Source organism: Ochotona curzoniae, unplaced genomic scaffold (genome assembly GCF_017591425.1).
Source record: "Ochotona curzoniae isolate NIBS_2020 unplaced genomic scaffold, NIBS_Ocur_1.0 contig_1274, whole genome shotgun sequence".
In the NCBI taxonomy this organism is placed as follows: domain Eukaryota; kingdom Metazoa; phylum Chordata; class Mammalia; order Lagomorpha; family Ochotonidae; genus Ochotona; species Ochotona curzoniae.
Genome location: NW_024465023.1, coordinates 3,203,055 through 3,223,601, shown reverse-complemented (window position 1 = coordinate 3,223,601; position 20,547 = coordinate 3,203,055). Strand labels below are relative to the sequence as shown.

Genomic DNA, 20,547 nt, shown 5'->3' with positions numbered 1-20,547 from the left:
CAATGCCAGAATTCCGTATGAGAACCAATTCAAGCCCTGGCTGCTCCACTTGCAATCCAACTCCCTGCTAAGGCATCTGGGAAAGCAGCAGAGGATGGTCCTGATGCTTGGGCCTCTGCACCCATGTAGTAGACTTGGATGGAGCTCCTGGCTTGGGTCAGTAAACCACTAGATGGAAAATCTCTGCCTTACCCTCTTTCTCTGTAACTCTTTCAAATAAATAAAGAAATCTAAAAATAAATAAATAAATAAATAAATAGCATTCTTTAAGAAAATAAATTCACTGTCCCTTTCTTTGATAAAAATATTTTGGGGATATTTTAAAATCAACTACAGAATTTTTAAATGTGTGTTAAAAAAAATAGAGTCTGAACAAATGTCATTGGGTTGGAACCCAGCCATCTGATGGCTCAGAAACTCTAATGAAGGGAGCCTGGGCTGCAGTGTCAGGTCATTAAGCAGAAAGAGAGCTATGTCACTTCATCTCTATTATATTTCCTCTCAAAAACATTTTTGCCAAAGAACATGAAGCACAAACATCTGTTTTCAAATTGCAATTATCTAAAAGCAAGAAAATGGCAATGTACCCATTTCCACCCACTCCCCAGGTTTTGGCTAGTTTACCTTTCAGAAAGTGTCCACAGATCATTAAAATACTTTAATGAGTTTCATATGTATTTAGCTCCTGCCATTAAAGCACCACTCCTCTACCATTTTGCATGATGTTTATTGAATTACTTTCTGAAATGCTCCTAGATGCCATACACATTTTAAACAGCCAACTATTGGCCCAACTGAAAGAAAAATGAGTTTTTAAGTCTGATATCTACCTTGGACATAATAGCATGCCTTGTGAATACTTCTTTGACACCATTTTCAACACACACCTATACTGCCTGATTAAATCAGAATGTCTAGACAGAAAGGGGATAGACAGAGTGTCTTAGTCCATTTTATGCTGCTGTATCAGAATACCACAAACTAGGTTATTTATAGTGAACAGTAATATATGTGGTTCACAGATCTGGAGGCGAGAAAGTCTGAGATCAAGGAGCTACACATGGTGAAAGTCTTCTTCTATCATAACATGGCAGAAGGCATTTTGTTGGAGAGGCTGTGCAAGAAAGAGGAATGGCAACCAAACTCTTCACTTATAAGAACATCACCCTTATGATCACAGCCCTACTCCCTCAATAATGCATTAAATCCATAAAGGCAAGGCCCTATGACCTAGTGATCTAATGATCCCACTTCTCAATGATGTTGCATTGAAGATTACATACATTTCTACTACAAGAACTCTGGGGCAGTTGGGGGGAGGTATATATTCAAACCACAGGTGATAATGGCTGGCTGGATCACTGGATGAATGGATGGATGGATGGATGGATGGATGGATGAATGGATGGATGGATGGATAGATGGATGGAGGGAAGGATGAATGGATGGATAGAGTGTCAGTGAGTGAATAGGTAGGTAGATAATAAATACACATATGGGGCCAGCTACACTTAATACACCATTTTCATCCAGATTCACTGCATAAAATACTCGAGTTATTTTAATTTATCACCCCCAAAAGTTTACACATGAAAACAAAGATCCTTTTTTACTAGGCTGCCCTTGTACATCAATAGGTTCTGGTTCAGAAAAGGTATTCAACAAATAGATGTTTAGTAAAATATAAGTCAAACTTCTATAAACTGAAAAAGGAAATGGTCATTTTAATCAACACTCATCCAGATGAGAGGGAAATCAGTTGAACCAACTTTACAAGCTGCTTGGTGTCACACTTACAAGACAGATGGGCTTTTAATTTTTTAGTGTTCTCCCATTTGTATAACACATATCTCTGGATGAGGGTGATTCTATATTTAATAACTACTTTTCTAAAGGAACTTTGTACTTACTTGGATCTTCCTCATGTATCCGAGTATAGTTATCAAGCATGAAGGAAAAGAAGTTGGATAGCTGCATAAAATAAAAACACAATTAGTTCACGAACACCAAACTACTATTGTGGCCAAAGTTGTCAGTAGTCCATGCAAATCCTAGTACTCTTTCAGGGCATCATCTCACCTGCTGCAGGTGCTCAGAGTCACACCTATACCTGTTTCTAGAGACTTGCTCCCATAAATTGGGTGGGATCTCACCAACAGCTGCCAAGGATACACACACACATATCCCTCCTAAGAAGTTGCCCTTGACTGACAAACAAGAGCATAATAGTGCTGTTCTCTCTCCACCTTGCCTTTGCATGGGAAAAACTATGACATATTTCATACAAGTACCACATGGACTCAGTACACAAGTACACAAGGACTCAGGGTGAGGTCAGACTTCCATAGAAAACACAATTTTGTCTAGCCTTCCTCTCATGTCCTATATTGGCTTCCTCATTCTGTGGTTTGTTTTCCTGCTAACACTCCCTCAGTAACTCACTCGTACCAGAAATACTGTCTCAAACTCTGCTTCAAGAAAATCCAATCTCAACTACTAACTTTGGTCAAAATGACATTTTTTCTTTTTGGTGATTAGACTAGGACTTAAGGGATACATATTCAGTTCATACAGAAAAAAGAAAGGGTAGAAATCCACCAGCATTCAAACAATAATGTAGGTGCTACCTCTATGCCTGCCTGCTGAGACATATGTTTATGCAGCACAAATAATTTCTTCTCTAAGCCCTTCCTCCCATGAAGAATGAATGCTAACAAAACACAATCTCAGAGTAAGTCTAGGAGTTGACTTTCCACACAAACACCTAAATGCATGATTTTAATGCTGCTGAGTTTTTCCATTAACAGTCAATAGAAACCACAGTAAGATACGTAAGATACGTCGCACCTACTAGGATGACTATAATCAAAGTGTTGGCAAGGATTTGGAGAAATGAGAATCCTCACACATCACTGGGGTTAAGTGATGCAGTTGTGTGGGAAAAAGCTTGGTAGGCTTTCAAAAAGTCAAACATGGAGGTACCATGTGGCCCAGCAATTCCTGTCTAGATATATATCCAAATGAGTTGAAAACATATATTCATATTAACAGCTGCACACAAATGTTCATAGTGGCATTACATTATTCATAATAGCCAAAAAAGTAGAAAGAACCCAAATGATCCATTAACTGAGGAATGGCTAAACAAAATGTACACATATAAGAAATATTATTTGAACATGAAAAAGGAATGGACTGCTAATACATGCTATATCATATGTAAACCTTGAAGATGTTACACTAAATGGAGAAGACAAACACACAAAGGACTACACATTTTATGATTACTTTGATATGAAATGGCCAGAACAGACAAATCCATACAGGCAAAAAACAAATTAGCAGTTGCCCTAGGCTCCATGAAAGTAAATGCTACTGGGAATGGGGCCCTGGGGGTACCCATTACTCTACTGTGGTGATGGATACACAATTCTGTGAATATACTAAAGATTATTGAACTACATAATTTAAATGGATGAATTGTATGGTAGGTGAAACATATATATACAGATGCACATATATAACATAATATATTGATATATAATTATATCTCAATAAGTAGACATTTATTTCTCATAATAATATAATAACATGAATATATATTATTTTCCATTATGGGGTTTTACAGGTGTAATGATTCCCCACTCCACCTCTCCTTCCTCCCTCCCCATTTTCCTCCTCCACTGTTTTCTCCAATATTATTACAATATTAGTCTTTCAGCAATAGTCTCAAGTTCAACATTCTACTATTTAAGTGTATCATGCCATTGTAGACACACACAATGGTAGAAAGTCTAGTATCTTATTGTCAAGGTATATTTGACAGTTTCATTGGGAGTCCTCCTTTTATTCAGTAATAGAGATGCATATTGCAATGTATCTTCCCTTCCTGGTATGGTAGTCTCCATTATACAGTTCATCTATGAGAATACATGTATGTACATGTTTATATTTCTATTGATCCTGTATTTGGCATGAATGTTGCCTTATATAAGAGAGCACATAAAATATTTGTCCTTTTAGGATTGACTTATTTCACTGAGCATAGTGATCTGTAGATGGGATCACTTTGTTGGTCCATCTTTTTCATGGCTGAGTAGTAGCCCATGGAGTAGATATACCAAAGTTTCTTCATCTAGTCCTCTTTTGATGGGTATTTGGGTATTAAAAACAGTACAAAAGAATGTACTCATAGTAGACTGTTTATATGTAAAGCATACCAGTTTGGGAGCTCATTCCACCTTTATATTCATCACTGTATTCTGCCATGCTTAATAAGGCAGGCAAAATCATGAGCTGTAATCAAGGCAGAAACATCTGATTGAATCATAATGTAGAATTTTTATAGCTGCCAAGAATCAACTCAGTAACCCAATTCCTTTAAGATTTAAATTATTTATTATTAAAGACCATCATATGATATAATTATAAGATTGGCCAAAACAACAAATAATACCAAATGAAAATGAGAAGTCACTCTTATCCCTACCCACTGACCAATACCACTCGGAGCCCCAGAAGTAACCACTCTAAACAACTTGTTGTGTATCTTCTTCCAGACTCGACTGTGATTTTTTCCATCTGTATGTGATGAGCTCTATGTCTTGTTCCACAAGTTGCTTTTTCTGCTGACAACTGTATCATAGATCTTTCCAAGATTTTTATTAGAAAGTATTTTTATTAATAAGCATTAAAGCTGGATTTTGGTACTTTTTTTTTGCAAGCTTTACAAAGAGCCTCCTCATTCATGTATACTTTCTTTTAAAACTTTCACAGGTTTGTTCCCAGGAAATTGTTCTGATTGTTCTTTAAAGCATTTTTCCTTTATAAAGTAATAACTTTTGTACACTCAAAAATAGAATAAGACTATTTTTTATTAGTTACCTCAACATCTGGCTTTTAAAAATGTGAACTTCAAAACTGAAAAACATCATCATCATCTTCACAAAACACACTCTCTCAACTGTCAGTTCCAAGAACATATCTAGTAAAGCCTTTAACCAAGGCTCTTACATCTTAAATGGAGCCAATATTTCAGTCTTCCAATAATAAAGGGTAAATGGGAGCATTTTACCAAAAGAAAAGACAAGCTCACAAAACAAACCTGCATCTGGCTTTGCTCATCGGCATATTCAACAGACTGGAAGATGGCAAGGGCATAGTGCTGTCTGGCCCTCAGGCGAGCTCTGTAACCTCGGTACCAATTCTGGATGATCAACGTAGCTTTCAGTACTGCAGATACACGGGACATGAAAGTCAAAGAATAAGAGTTACTATACAGCTGCTGGGGGAAGTAGATGCTTCAGAAGGAAAAGATCAGTCTATCCATGTCCCTCATTTCTAAGATTAAAAACTACAAAGTAATGAGAATGACCTTTAAGGTTTTAATAAGATGTCCTCAAGTCTCAAACACTCAGAGAATGATGGCATGGCTATTACGAGTTGAGATCTTAGAGTAAGACTGCCTGAAATTGAATGCCAGCTCTACTAATTACTGTCTATGTGACTTTGGGTAAGTTATAAAACGCTAAAAGCCTGTTTCCTCCTCAGCAAAATGAAGATAACAGCAGCACCTGCCCCTGGTGTGACTTAGGTGTACATATGAAGCAGCAATGCCATTCTTCTCTCTGAAACCCAAAGCAATTCTCGCATGGCTCATTAAGGAAACATGTGAGGGAAGCAATGGCCTCTTCATGGCAGGAGGGAGCTTGGTGCCAAGGCAGCCTGGTTGTCCACTGCTAGAAAAGAGAATGGGTACCTATGTGGAATGCACTGCATGGCATACCATACCTTGACTGGAAGCAATCAATTACATAAACCTATTGCCACATGGACAGGTCTTAAAACTATAGGGCCTCAGATAGAACAATTATAAAGGAGTTAGAGACAAAATGAAATACAACAGGATACCATTTTTTACCCATTAAATACACACACACACACACACACACACACGGACATTGTGGCATTGCACATTAAGATGCTATTTGAGATGCCTGCATCTCAGATTAGAGTGGCTGGCTTGAGTCCCAGCTACTCTACTTCCTGCTAAAGCACCTAGCAGCCAACAGGTGCTTGTTTGGGTACTCAAGTTCCTGTCACCGCATATGAGATCCAGATGCTGCCTGCATTTGGCTAGCCAAAGCCCAGCTATTATGGGCATTTGAGGTATGAACCAGGGGATGAAATCAATCTCAATCTCTTCTATGTCTTGTGAATTGATAAATAAGTCTTTAAAATATATACATTTATAAACAAAAATAATGTATATGTCATAAGTGTATAGAGAAAGAAAAAAATATACACTATACATAGTGTATTGGTTATTTACAAGGGAGGTGAAGGAGTGCCAGCTGCATGAATGAAAGAGAACAGACTAATTAAAATAAGGAATCATCTTATTCCGATTAGGAATGACAATATACAATGAATTGGGAAATATGATTCACCCCAGCTTCTGCACCTGAGATTTAATCAGGAAAGACACAGATGGGGAAGTAGATTGCTGTAAGGGTAAAGAACTTAGTCCACATCTGGTATAAAGCAGAAGCCAAATGAATGACAACATAAGTAACTGTCTTGTTTGTGTCCTGTACAGGCACACTGGGACCAGTAGTCTTGAACCACCTTGGAGTTGCAGTATGGAAGAAAGTGATCAGGTGAGAGATAATGAGATTTAAAATATAGTCTCTTATGCCTCCTCAAGTTTTGAATGAGGAGTAATCAAGCAGCTGGCTCTTTTTCTCTATGCTATCATTTCTCCCAGTTAGCACATAAAAATTGAGTTGATTATAACTGGAACAATTTGAGTTCACAAAGCAAGGATCCAGCCACCAATCCCAGAGTCTAGTATACTGAGTCTACCCCAGGACCAAGCCATCTAAGGATTTTTATTTATGAGTTTCTCCGAGGCTCTTGGGTTTCAGAGACTCTCATTTTATTATTTAGCTTTCAGAAAACTCTGGAAAATAAACCTAAAGTCAAGAATCACAGTCTTCCTAGGGAAAAACCACAGAGAGAAGCTAGAGAATGGTTTGCTCAATACACAAGGCAAAGAATCAGTAGTGCCATGGCAGAAATCTCAAGTGCTATTCTCTTACCCTTATAGCCAGGTTCACCCAGAAGCCCTGTGTTGTGGGAACCAACCTTGTCAGCTCAGGGATTCTCATGGGCACCAAGCCCCCTCAGGCTGGTGCAGTGCTAGTTCCTGAGCACTCACTGAGGGCCAGGCAATGTATTAGTTCCTACCATCCTTGCCACACTGGGAAGACCAGAGACTGCAGACTTACTAACTTCAGTTCAATTAGCCACCAGGTGGAAACGGATAGCAAGCATTTGAATAGGGACCTGATTGACTCTACAGCCCAAACTCTTAACTGCTACAGATCTATTGATCTTTTCCTGTGCTCCAGTTTCTTTATCTACACAATGATGTATTAGAATAAATGATCACTAAAGGTCTCTTCCACTTTGCATTAGCAACATCAAAGCTAAATAACCAAAATAAGCTTATTGTTGTTTCTATAATTAATAATAGAACAAAATATCTACCATATGCTAAGCATCTAATACAAGACATTCTGTCTCCATGAGTATTATTATGTTATTGGTACACATAAGGAAACTGAGTTCAAAAATGCAGTACCTTGTTGACTCACCCAATAACAATTTGCTTAAGTCTATAGCCTGGGTTCTTTTTACTATAGCCAGTTACTTCATGTCCTAATCCATCTGTACCTTTCCTTCCTTCAAAAATTACCAGCCACCGTTTATTGAATGCCTGCTATTTGTCCAGCACCACATAGACATTTTACATACACTGCCACTTCTACTCCTCTTCTTTCCCATCTCTTCCCATTGCATCCACAGCTAGGGCTCCCACACAACTCTCCAGGGTACTATTGTGTTTGAAAGGCACACAACATGTCCACTGAGCTCTCTCCAAGCGAGTGTGGATATTATGTCTAGGAAGGTAGACATAATATCAGTTCCCTCTATCTTTTACTTGCTCTCCTTCTCTAAAGTCAGGTAATGGAAGGCTGCTAAGGCCAGCCCCAGTCCTCTTGCCACTCAGCCATCTCTGGGCTTATATGCCTGTGTCTGAGCACGAACACCTTCAATGAAGCTGCTATCTCTCAACTCCAATCACACTCTCTCCAGTTGGGTCAGCAATGCTGAGGCTGGCATTCTGCAGAGCATTGCACCTTTGCCAGTTGTTCACTGTTAGGATCTACTCATAGAGGCAGTACAGGAACAGTGGCACACTCCTTCCTGTCCTCTTCCTGTTCCTATTTGTGTAACCTAGTAACCACTCTTCATTCCCTGCCACAGCAGTTGGTTCCAGTGTACAGTAAGTCCAGCTCTTGCAAAACCAGCCTCATGGCTGACCCCAAGACATTGACCCCCAGATGAGCAGCATTCCTGATCAAAGGTCTGGGTTTCGGTTTGGTGAAACAGTCCAAGTTTGTAAACTGCAATAATTTAATCTTTTCCCTTTGTATCCTCCACCCTAAGGGAGTGGTAATTTTGCTGTAGTTATTATCTCCGAATAATTTACAGTTCTCCTCTAGTTACCTAGAAATCATTGCATTCCTATCTGACAATTCTTTACCTCTAATTCTCTCTGTTCAAATCACCATATGATTTCTGCTTACTGGCTAGATGCTACTTCATGAGCTGGCCATTAGGGGAATGGGGAAAAAAATAGGTTCTCTTTTGACCTCAAGCCTCAACTTTCTGGGTGCTCCAACTCAGGTACTTCCTAGAGAGCTACACTGAGACATTGAATGCTTGTGGGAGTGGTCGATAGAGTAGACTTTGAGCCATATCTGGTCCTTGTCCCTCAGACAGAGCCCTCAGAAACCTCTTGAGGAAAGGAAAGGAGACTGGCAAGGCAGGCTTGGGCATACCAACATCAGACCTCTAAAAGCTCACATGATGCCTAAGAGCCCACCTTCCCCAGGGCACCCCTAGCCAGCTGAGGACATTCCTCAACAGCACAAACCTCTCACACAGCAAGGGAGAGAATCGAGATGTGACAGACCCTAGCCAAGGCAGTCCCTGGCTCCCATGCCCCTATCCCCACCTGGTGATCAGAAGATCTGTGCCATTCAGTTCTGAACTCATTGGACACCTTAGATTTCAGCTGCTTTTGCTGCTTCATTGTACAAAAAGCTTACCTTCCCTGTCCCACTAATTCCATGCAGAAAAGAAAATGAAATTACAAAATAAGACCTATTACCATACGACTCCCAAAGGAAGCAACACTACAGACTTAATAAATTACCTGACCAATTTTTCTGTGCCCAGCACGGGTTGTTTTGCTATTTGCTAAGCTATTTTTTTTGTTTTGTTTTTGGTTTGGTTTTTAATAGATCCTTTCTCTGGTGGCAATCATTATCATGATATTTTGCAAGAAAGCAAATATCCATGTAGGAGTTAGTGAACAAGACAAATAATACATGCAGAGCATTTGTTTTATGCCAACCACTAAATTGGGTGCTGATTTGATTTAATCTTCTCAACAATGCTATGAAGCGTTACTATCCTTATTTTACAGATAAGAAACTGAGGCCCAGAAATAGTTTGGGGTTATATTGTTTGTCAGTGGTAAAATGCAGTCAAATTCATAGCTCTATAATTCCAGAACCTGGGCTTGTAACCACTGTACTGGACAATGCAGTTTGGTTTGTAACCAACCATTAAAAACAATGAGCCAGTATATAAAATAGCACCTCCCTCCCACACCACCCCCCAAACACACACACACACACACACACACACACACACACACACACACACACACACACACACCATATCCTTTTTCTGCTCTATTGATCCTCATGGCACTTTTCACCATCTGATTTTGAGATAGCCACACGTTCATGCTAACTGTCTATCTTCCTCTATTGCATATAAGGACAAGCTATATAAGGACAGGAATTATATTTGATGAACAGCCACATCCTCAGCACCCACATGGTTAACAGGGATCCAGGTACTTGAATCATCTCTTGCTGCCTCCCAGTATGCAGATTAGCAGGAAACTTGAGTGGAAGCTGAGCTGCTAGGCCTCAAACCAGGTAATCCAGTGTTGGATGCCTATGTCCTAGTTAGTGGTTTAACCTGCTGTACTGCAATGCCCACCTCAGTTTTGGTTGTTAAATAGTATTTTGACAGCTACTTTTTAAGGAAGAAGTTTCATAGACTGATAAGACATTTGAAGTCCCTGTTTTGAAATTCTACTGGCAGAGGCCTCCCATGAAAGCAACAGGATTGTGAATATTTAATGTATCTTTGAGAGGCCAGACATTCAGCCCGGAAGGGACCATGGCACAAGTGTGATAGCACTGATTAGATGGAGCCAAATGAACTACAAAGTGAATGACTCCTCTAGAGGCAAAGGATTTAAGGAAGGAAGAAAAAACATATATTGCTGCAGCTGTGCAAAGCATAATGTGAGGAGGGTGTGGCCTGACTTGGGCTGAGACCACTGGAGTTTTCATTATTATCATATTTGCTTATAGAGATTGTATATCCGCCATCTACTAGAATATGGGACTGTTCTGGTAAGGCTTCCAACTTCCCTGGAAAATGGCAGCAAATACAAGCCCAAGGCTTGCTTCTTGGGTAGTGCTGTAGTTTGAATAAAACTCAGGTTGGAATTTGACACCATGACAATATTAGGAGGTGGGTCCTTTAAAAGAGACCCTTAAGAAATAGGTTAATGTCCTTGTCATGAGAAGTGGATTAGTTACTGTAGGACTGGATTCCTGATTTTTTTGTTTAAGAAGTGAGGCCCCGTTTTTCTCATGTATATGCTCCCTCACCAAGTGATGCCCTCCCCCATGTTACGATGCAAAAAGAAGGCCCTTAGCAGATGCTAGCACCTTGATACTGGACTTCATGAGAAGTAAACTTCTTTATAAATTACTCAAACTATGGCATCCTAGTATAGCAGCAGGAATCAGACTAAGATATGTAGCAAGCAAAGGGCTTATCAGGCTAGCTCATCCCAGAAAACAAGAACACACACACAACACACACAGTCCTTGGCCCTAGAAAGCATCTGTTTTCCATTTCTAAAGATTTATTTGAGAAGGGCTGGTATTTGAAAATATTGCAAATACATGGAAATTGTAAGAAGAGTACAACTGCGAATATTTTGTTGTATGTGCAGTCTCTCTTCACACATTATTTTGTCTCCTTTATTCTGGAATAACTCCTCAGCTTTCCCTTCTTTTAACTGATGCTCAAATTTTCAGAGTATAAGCCAGTTATTTGTAAAATTTTAGTTTGGATTTGCCAGGTATTTAATTATAATTAAGTCCAAGTTATGAATTTGGGTAGGGTGAGTGACGCATTCAGTATATTACATTAAGAGGCACATGATACTAATGATCTTAATACAGCTGATGTTGGATCACTTAGTGAATGATACCCCATGGCAATTCTATACTACAGAAGAATTTTCTTTTTCTTTATAATGAATAAACCATATTCAAGAACATGCTTTGAGACCATATAAATATTCTATTCTCTAAAAACACTAATAATTTTTAGGTGGAGAATTTACTTCTATGGTAGTTGCAAAATGGTCACTCTTCAATTCATTTCAGTACATTTATTAGAATTTGGATTTTTTGGGCACAGCCTAGCAGTTAAATCCTCGCCTTGAACGTGCAGGGATCCCATATGGGCACCGGTTCTAATCCTGGCAGTCCAGGTTCCCATCCAGCTCCCTGCTTGTGCCCTGGGAAAGCAGTTGAGGATGGCCCAGAGCTTTGGGACCCTGCACCCATGTGGGAGACCTGGAAGAAGCTCCTGGCTCCTGGCTTCAGATTGGCTCAGCTTCAGCCGTTGCGGCCGTTTGGGGAATGAACCATTGGACGGAAGATCTTCCTCTCTGTCTCTCCTCCTCTCTGTATATCTGACTTTCCAATAAAAATAAATAAGTATTAAACAAAAAAGAATTTGGATTTTTAAACTCCTCATCTCAAACCCTATTTTATTCAAAAGGGCATTGGAACAACACAAGAATCACCTAAATTTACCTTATACAAAGTTTACACCATTAGTTCAGGAAAACAAAATTTTACCTATACAATACCAAAATAGACCAAGTCAGTAAACACTCAGAGCAGGGGGATAAGTTTGCATTAACTGTGACGGCTTCATCGTAATTTTTTGGCCAGTTTTCTAAAAGATTCATTATTATAAATATTTCAATTAAAAAATACATTCTTCAGCATGTAAAAGATAATTTAGCAATGTGAAAGCATTACTATCCTTTTAAATGATCTCATATGAAATATATTCTATTCAACAATGCAATCATGACCTTTAATCCTAATTCAGGAAAAAAATTTAAAATATTCACTGCAAATCAATTTTATGTCACTTTTCTTAATTACTAATTTGAGTTACATCGCCATACCCATTTATTCAAGGTCGAACACAGCATTCAATTTTTGTCCTTTGCAGCTGCTAAAAAGCTAACACACTATAAAGCCATAATCATATAATACAAGTATCCTGATTATGGGAAATAACTAGCAATTGAGGTCAAGGTGTTGCTCTTTCTTGCAGTGAGTCAAAATGTGTCTCTCTATAACAGGATTTTCTAACAATTACTGGGATCCAACTATAAAGTTGCTTCCTTATGAGTTGGCTAGTGAAGGCTGAAAGCTGAGTAATTGGAGAGGTGGAACTCGGTATCATCTAAGTAGTATTTTTTGCTTTCAACAGACTCACAATTCTAGAATGGATATCTAAATAGCCATTGACTGAGTCTCAAAATACCTGAAATTTTTCAAGCAAGAGACTAATCACAGAGCAAATAAAGAGAAAGGTGAAGATGCATTTAATTGGTGAACAGAATAAAAAAGTGTATGTGTGTTGCTTGTTTCACAGAAGCAATGTGTTTGCAGTATCAATACTATACAAATCTCTAGGCCAACCTAACTTATCAAAATGTGAATAATTAATGAAGAATTGTTATTACAAGATAGAAATTGTTCTCCTTTTACAAAGAAAAGTACTTATTTATACTGATTCGCAATCAGCCAGGAATCATAGTACAAAATGTGGGATCACAATAAAGATTTGGCAGTCCTGGGGCTGGCTCGGTAGTAGAGCAGCTAATCCTCAGCCTGTGGTGCCACATCCCATATGGGCAGTGGTTTGAGTTCTGGCTGTTCTACTTCCCATCCAGCTCTCTGCTTATGGCCTAGGAAAGCAGTAGAAGAAACACCAAGGCCTTGGACCCTACACCCACATGGGAGATCCAGATCAAAACTCCTGGCTCCCAGCTTTAGACCAGCCCATCTCTGTCGCAACCACTTGAGGAGTGTACCAGCAGATGAAGAGTTCTCTCTCTCCATTAAAGAAAAAATACTTGAAATCTTGACACACTGATTTTAATTAAAAGTTGGGGCAGGGGGGATGGAGTCCACACAATTGGTTTAAGTAGAGGTCTAAAAGACAAACCAGGAGAATGTTTTCATTGAGATCAAGGACAATGAGTATTTTAAGAAGGTAGAGTGCAGGCATGCTAAGTACTACCAAGAAGTAGAGCAAATGAGCACTATGAATGTTCCACTGCACCTCAAGTTTATGCAAGAACCTGTCTGATCATTTTCCCCTGGGCTGGGGGCTATGAGGAATGAGGGGGCAGTGGTGGGGAAGTCCCTTTCAGGAGCAAGCTTGGAATAGAGAAGGGAAAACAGGAGGGGGCAACCAAAGAGATTTTTTTCAAAAAGAGAAGAAAAATGCTGTTGCAAAAGACAATGGGGGAAATTTTGAATATAAGGTGTTAGATAAAGTTATGTTATCAATACTCAATGTCTTTGTTATGATCTGGTATTGTTTTACACAACAGAAGAGCCCTCTTCTTAGGAAACTGTATTGAAGCACATAGAGGTTGATGTCATAGGCCTACAACTTGTTTTCAAATGGAGAGGAAAAGGAGAGAGAGAGGAGGAAAGACAGAAAAGATGGTGAAATATCAACAATTGGTAAATGGAAATAAAGGGAACATAGGAGTTCACTAAACTGCACAATCCTATCATTTCCTCCATAGATATGTAATTTTCAAGAGTAAGAAATTTTTGAGAAGACAACAAAGAAGAACAAACAAAATTGTGAGAGAAAAAATAATACATGTATATCCAAACAAAAAAAAAAAAGAAAGAAAAAAGAGGAAAGGCACTTGAGTATGTCAATATATAGAACATACAAATAGAAGAGAATGACAATGCACTTTGTAGGAAAGGTAATGTAAGGCAATGGTTAAGCATCTGGGAACACCCACAACCCATAACGAGTCTTGCTTCCTGATAATGTGCCTGAGAGGCAGTGGATGCCAGCCCATGTACTAGGTTCCTCTAACCTTTATGATACATTGGGGAGTTCCTGGCTCCTGTCTTGCCTCAATCCTAGCTTTCAACACAGCCATTTGGGGAGTGAATCATGAAATATACCCCAACACACATACACACCTCTGTTCTATGACTCTGCCTTCCAAATGAGGGGGGTCCTGGCTCCCAGTGATGCCCTAAGCACCCCATGGTACAAGGAAGACTGTTGATGGTAATTAGAACCAATGATCTTGCAGGAAGCAAAAAGCAAGCAGAATGGCAAGAGGGCCTCTAGAATTTGATAAAATTCCTTAGGAAACACTGAAGAGGAAGGAAACAATAGTATTCATTGTTTTTCCATGAAGGTCCCAAATTAAAATATAAATCACCGTGAAGGAAGGTGTAGGGGTGGAGGCCACAGGACTCAGAGTCAGAGGAGAGCTCTAAAGTAGCCATGAATGCTTGCTTAGATTGTCAGCAACTAAGTTAATTTGATGTTTTACCAATAGTCATACCAAGAGTTAAACATGTGCTTGCTATTTAGTATTTTTTTTAATTCTTAAATAAAAATAGAAAACAAGCACTTTGGGTAAGAACAGTCTCCATCAGAGACATGTTTTGTTTGGTATAGCTTAAGCATTAAACTTTAAAATCAAAAAGGCATAGATAGCTTTTGTCAGCTCCTTAGCACTTAGATAAATTGAATAAATGCATTTCAAGTGGTCTCTAGGGAAGAAATAAAATATACCATTCTTCTCAAAGTGACAAACAAGAGGAAAAAAGGCAATATATTACTAATTCAAAATTGACTGACATATTTAAGTGCAAAGTGAGATTCAGGAGATTGAAGTTACAAAGTTTAATTTCTGTAATGTTGGGTAAATCTCAATTCTCCAAGTCAGGGGAGTGTATGCATAAAGAATTGCACTTGAGAATTTGCTAATCTGGTTACAATTCAGGCTGAGCATCAACAAGTACGTAACTTTGGGCAGTTCTCTATAAGTCAAAGTTTCCTCATCTGTAAAAGGAAACTGATCCAAGCTTCCTCCAAGAGTTGTGGTGAGAAATTATGAACATAGCAAGCACTCAATAGTAACACAAAATCAATACTGCTTCTCTACATGAAAAGTGGAAATCCCTGAGGAAGGGGATCGTCTTAATTTTGTAAAGATTTATTTTTGTATTTAAAAGTCAGAAGAGAAAGAGAGAAAGAGATAGAGTAAAACAAAGACCTTTCTCTCACTGCTTCACTCCCCAAATGTCCACAATACGAAGAGGAAGGCCAAGACAAAGCCATGAGCCAGGAACTCTATCCAGGCTTTCCATCTAGGTCGTTGGATCTCAAGATCTTGGGCCATCATTTACTGCCTTCCAATAGCATCAGCAGGAAGCTGGACCAGAAGTACAGAATAGCTGGCACTTGAAAGAGGTACTCCAATATGGGATGCAGATATCCTGTGCTATGCCACAACACTAACCCCCAACAGTCTTAATTTATATATGGTTTTTATCTTAAACCACCATGACATCCGAGGACCAGAGTTCTGTGGTAGAAGTGAACACCAAGCAAGGGGAAAAAAATTGCTTAACACTGGTCAGACCATTAGAAACAGGAAACAAGCTCTCCTTGACTGTCAGTTACTAGCTGTGCATTCTCCAGGCAAACATTTCACCTCTCAAAGTCTTACTTTCCTTTTCTAAAATTTGAGAACAATCCTTCACAAGGCTGTGAAGCTCTAAAATGTGTGAAATGGTCTGGCCAACTACAAAAGCACTCTACAATTAAAGATACTTTATATTAAGGAAGTTAAATAAAAGCATGGTTCTTCCTGCCCTTCTAGGCAGGAACACTAGGAGGCAGCATAAAAGGGTATAATGATGGACAGCAAAAAGAAAAAAAGGGGGGGGGGCGGGTAGTTGGGAATGTCACAGAGTGAGTTCAAATCTCAGGTCTGGCAGCTGTATTTTGTACTCCCTTGACAAGCACTTGCCTCGCTGTGCATGAGCTGCTTTAGCCATACAACAGGAATAATAGCACTTCACTCAGGTCTATTGCAGGGATTAAATAAATGTAGCATATGTTGTACATTCTCCAGAACACAGTTAGTAATCAAGAAATAATAGCTATAATTTTCTATCAAGAGCTTTCAAAATATTCATAGCCCCTTTACATAGCCATTTCAGATCTAATCACCTGATTATAGGAATAATCCAAAATAAGCAAATAGTTTTGTAAAAAGAAATTCCTTAGAGAGTTATTTATGTTAGTTTTTAAAAGATTCAACATTCTGAGGATAATTAAGTATATTATGGCCTATCCACTAAAACAAATGAAAAATGTTTACATAACAATCACATTTTAGGCTATAAAAATGAATATTAAGGATGATCACAAATCTGCACTCTATCATTAAAAAGTGGGGGGAAATTACGAGAATGTTAACAGGTGTTAGTGCTGCATAGTGGAACAATGATGAATTTTTATTCCAACTGTCTTTAATATTTCCCAAAATTTCTGAATGAGCAAAAATCCACATGTATAAAATATCTTTGGATAAATGTACATAAACACCATTGAATCTGCTTTATGATGAAATCATGACAAACCTTTACTGATGTATTCAACTAGAGATAAAGGAATTTTTTACAAAAAGGAATGTTAAGGGAATACTCTGAAGAAGTAAATGCTAGCTAATTAGAAATGTAATAGAAATTCCTAGGGCACAAACTACTGAAGATGACTCAGAAAAAAATAGAAACTACAACTAGATCTACAACAAGTAAATACTTAAAATAACTAAAACCAAAAATACTGTCCACAAAGAAAATTCCCAGCCCTGACAGTTTCACCAATAAATTCTACCAAACACTTAAAAACTGACACTCAGTTAATCCTGACCTCATGAAGGTCAGCATTATCCAGATGTCAAAACCAGATGAAGACAAAGCAAGAAAAGAATCTATGTTCTCCATCAATATTGTAATTTCTTTTGCATATTGATGCAAGGAATATAAATGCAAAATTCCCCTACAAAATACAAACTAAATGCAAGCAGCAAGATCTAAATTATATAACACACCAAGATCAAATGAGATTTATTTCAGGCATGAAAAAGGTAATCTATATCAAAATTCAACCGATGTAGTTATTTCATATCATAAAACATGTCATTATAAAAGAATGGACAAAAAACATATGATCATCTCAAAAACTGAACACTACTTCATAAAAAATTTTGTATAGGATAGAATTTTCTCAATTTGAGGGAGAGCATATATGCAAATGTCACTACAATTATTATACTTAACTGTGAAAGACTGAATGCTTTTCAGTTGCTATCAATGACCCATGAATTCCACTGCTATGTATATCCCCAAGAGAAAATACATGTTCACACAATAATTCATATATGAATGTTCATAGCAGCATTGTTCATAATAGCCAAAAATGGAAACAATTCAAATTCCATCAACTGATGCTTGGTTAAAGATAACATAGCATATTTCATATAATGGTATATTATTCAACAACAAAAAGGAAAGGGGTTTAGCATTGTGGAATAGCAGAAGGTTCAGCCACTACCCGCAATGTCAGCCTTTCATATGAGGACCAGTTTGAGTCCTAGATGCTCTTTTCCTACCCAGCTCCCAGCTAATGTGCCTGGAAAGCCAGTGAAAGATAGCCCAAGTACTTGAGTACCTGCTACTCATGTAGGAGACCTGAATGAAGGTCTAGGCTCCTGGCTTTGACCTGCCCTAGCCCTTACTGATGCATTCATTTGGGAAGTGAACCAGCAAATGCAAGTATGTACAATTTCTCTTGCACACTCTTTCCCCTCTTCCATTCAAAGAAATAGAAATACTTGAAGAAAGCAAAAAGAAATTAAGTACTATTATGTACTTCAATATGGACAGAGCCAGACACAAAGGAGCACATGATATATGATTCTATTTACATATGGATGTATGTAAATAAATCCAAGAGACAGAATGCAAACCGGGTGTTACCAGTGGACGGAAGAAGAGAGAAGTAGAGAGAAACTACCTGCCAACTAAAGATTTGACTTTAGAGTTGATGAAAATATTTTGGAAGTAGGTGATTGTACAACAATGTGAATGACTCAGATACTACTTTGTTGTTCACTTTACAATGATTAATCAATTGCTATGTGATTTTCACTTCAATAAATTATTTTTTTAAGTAATACTTAAAAAAAAGCTAATACTTCCATTGACATGCAACATTTCTAAAACAGAGAATTTACTTTTACAAGTTGGCAATAGCCTTTTGGCTCAAACTTAAGACATTCGGCCAAATTTAAACAGTTTGGATAATCATAAACAACAACAACAAAAAATGCTGTCTTCACTTTCTGCTTACACAGTACCGCTATGGAATTAGTTCAGCTGAAACTTTGGAAAGATTCTTCTCATGGCATGCTTAAAGATTTGTAAGAAGGGTCAGCACTGTGGCTTAGCAAGTAAAACCACAGCCTGCAGTGCCAGCATTCTATATGGGCATCACTTTATGTCCTGGCAGCTCTACTTCATATCCAGCTCCCTCTAAAGACCCGGGAAAAGCAGCAAAAGATAGCCCAAGAACTTGGACCCATGCTATCCACATGGGTAGACCTAGAAGTTTCTAGCTTCAGCCTGGTCCAGCTTTGGCTGTTGTGACCATTTGTGGAGTGAACCAGCAGATGAGCAATCTATCTGCCTCCTTTTCTGTAATTTTGACTTTCAAAATAAATAAAATCTTTATGAAAACTTGAATGCATTGATATACCTTCCCATGTCCCCTCCTCCATTCAGAAATTAGCTTGCTAGCCCATCAGCACAATTCAGCTGGGATTGAGAACACTGGTTCCCAAGGGAAAACATTACAGACTAATTAGTATAGAAGACCCTATGTCCTAACCCCTCTGTCATAGGCCTTAATAAACCTCCACAACAGACATGTGGAACAGAAAAGGGAACATTATCTATAACCTCGATAACAAAAGAATAGAGTTGGAGAATAAATTAGTCATATAATTGTCCTAGTTCTACATGTTTTTATTTTAATTTCCTGGTAGAATCTATGCCCATAAGCATTCAAGTGAGTTTTGGCTAGACCCCAGTGAGTATGAGAAAAACCCAGTGGAAAACAAACTAAGGAAATATTTAAGCCTCTAGTTATATGAGGGTACAGAGAAGCATGCCATCTATTTGGAAAGAAGGCAGTTTTCTTGGGAACAGATGATCCAGCATTCTTCCAATGATCCAAGTATCCTTCCTAGAACAGTTTAAAAACATGAGGCAAATCTTATAAAGTAGTGTGTTGAATAGCTACAAAAGTAAATTAATCACTGAGTTACCAAATCCAATAAAAATTCAATGACGCTACTAACTGTCACATAGGTATGGATATGGCTACTTATAAGAACACTGAAGAAACAGATATATATTACCATTTCTTTCTTGTTTTGTGCCACTGCATTTTGAATTGAGACTTAATGCTGGTGTGCTTTCAACTGAAATTAAATCAAACATAAGATATCTCTTAGATAATATTTTATAATATTTCATAAGTCAAGGCTATATTTTCCTAAAGGTCATTTCCCATGTTCCCCCAGTAGTTCACCTTCATTATAAGCAAGGATTCTTTGCACAGAATCACCCAGGGCAGCTGGAGAAGCATGGCAGTAAAAAGAGGAAGGGGAGATCGTGAATCTGACTCACTTGCTCCTTTTCATTCATAAACACAGGCATCTTTCCAGCACTCACCTTTTTGAGATGTCTCTTCTATTGGTGAAGAACTTTCACAGCCCATGACTAAATCTTGTATGTTCACTCACGAATTGAAATTCTGCGTCTACGATAGAATAGGAAAAATCCCTTGGTTTATGCTGTGAGGAGACACTCTTAGCTGATCCCCTTCAGTTGTAGACACTAAGGAGAAATATCCAGGAAGCAGGGAAGGGAGGCATTGGTTGAGAGTGTGGTAGGCAAGGGGCTATGCAGCAGGACCCATTTTACACATCTTCTGAATACTGTTCAGCATGTGACCTGGAAGGCGATCAGACACCATTAGACACCTGATTATGCTCCCACACCAGAGCAGCAGCTACAGAGTAGCTAAAAATTGCTTTTTTGTGCCACACATAGTTTCCCGCATGTCAGGGTCAGATCAAACTCTTTACAAAACTAA

The 20,547-nt window shown here is 38.4% G+C and overlaps 1 protein-coding gene across 1 annotated transcript in view; it reads right to left on the bottom strand.

Annotated features, from left to right (window-relative positions):
- Positions 1–20,169, bottom strand: part of PPEF1 (protein phosphatase with EF-hand domain 1) — an 89,717-nt gene extending 69,548 nt beyond the window's left edge. Inside the window, exons 1-3 of the mRNA XM_041002589.1 lie at positions 20,124–20,169; positions 5,105–5,232; positions 1,911–1,971 (exon numbers count right to left, since the gene is read on the bottom strand). Of these exons, the coding sequence (XP_040858523.1) occupies positions 1,911–1,971; positions 5,105–5,232; positions 20,124–20,169 (235 nt within the window). The remainder of the gene's footprint in view (positions 1–1,910; positions 1,972–5,104; positions 5,233–20,123) is intronic.
- Between the last annotated feature and the right edge of the window lie 378 nt (positions 20,170–20,547).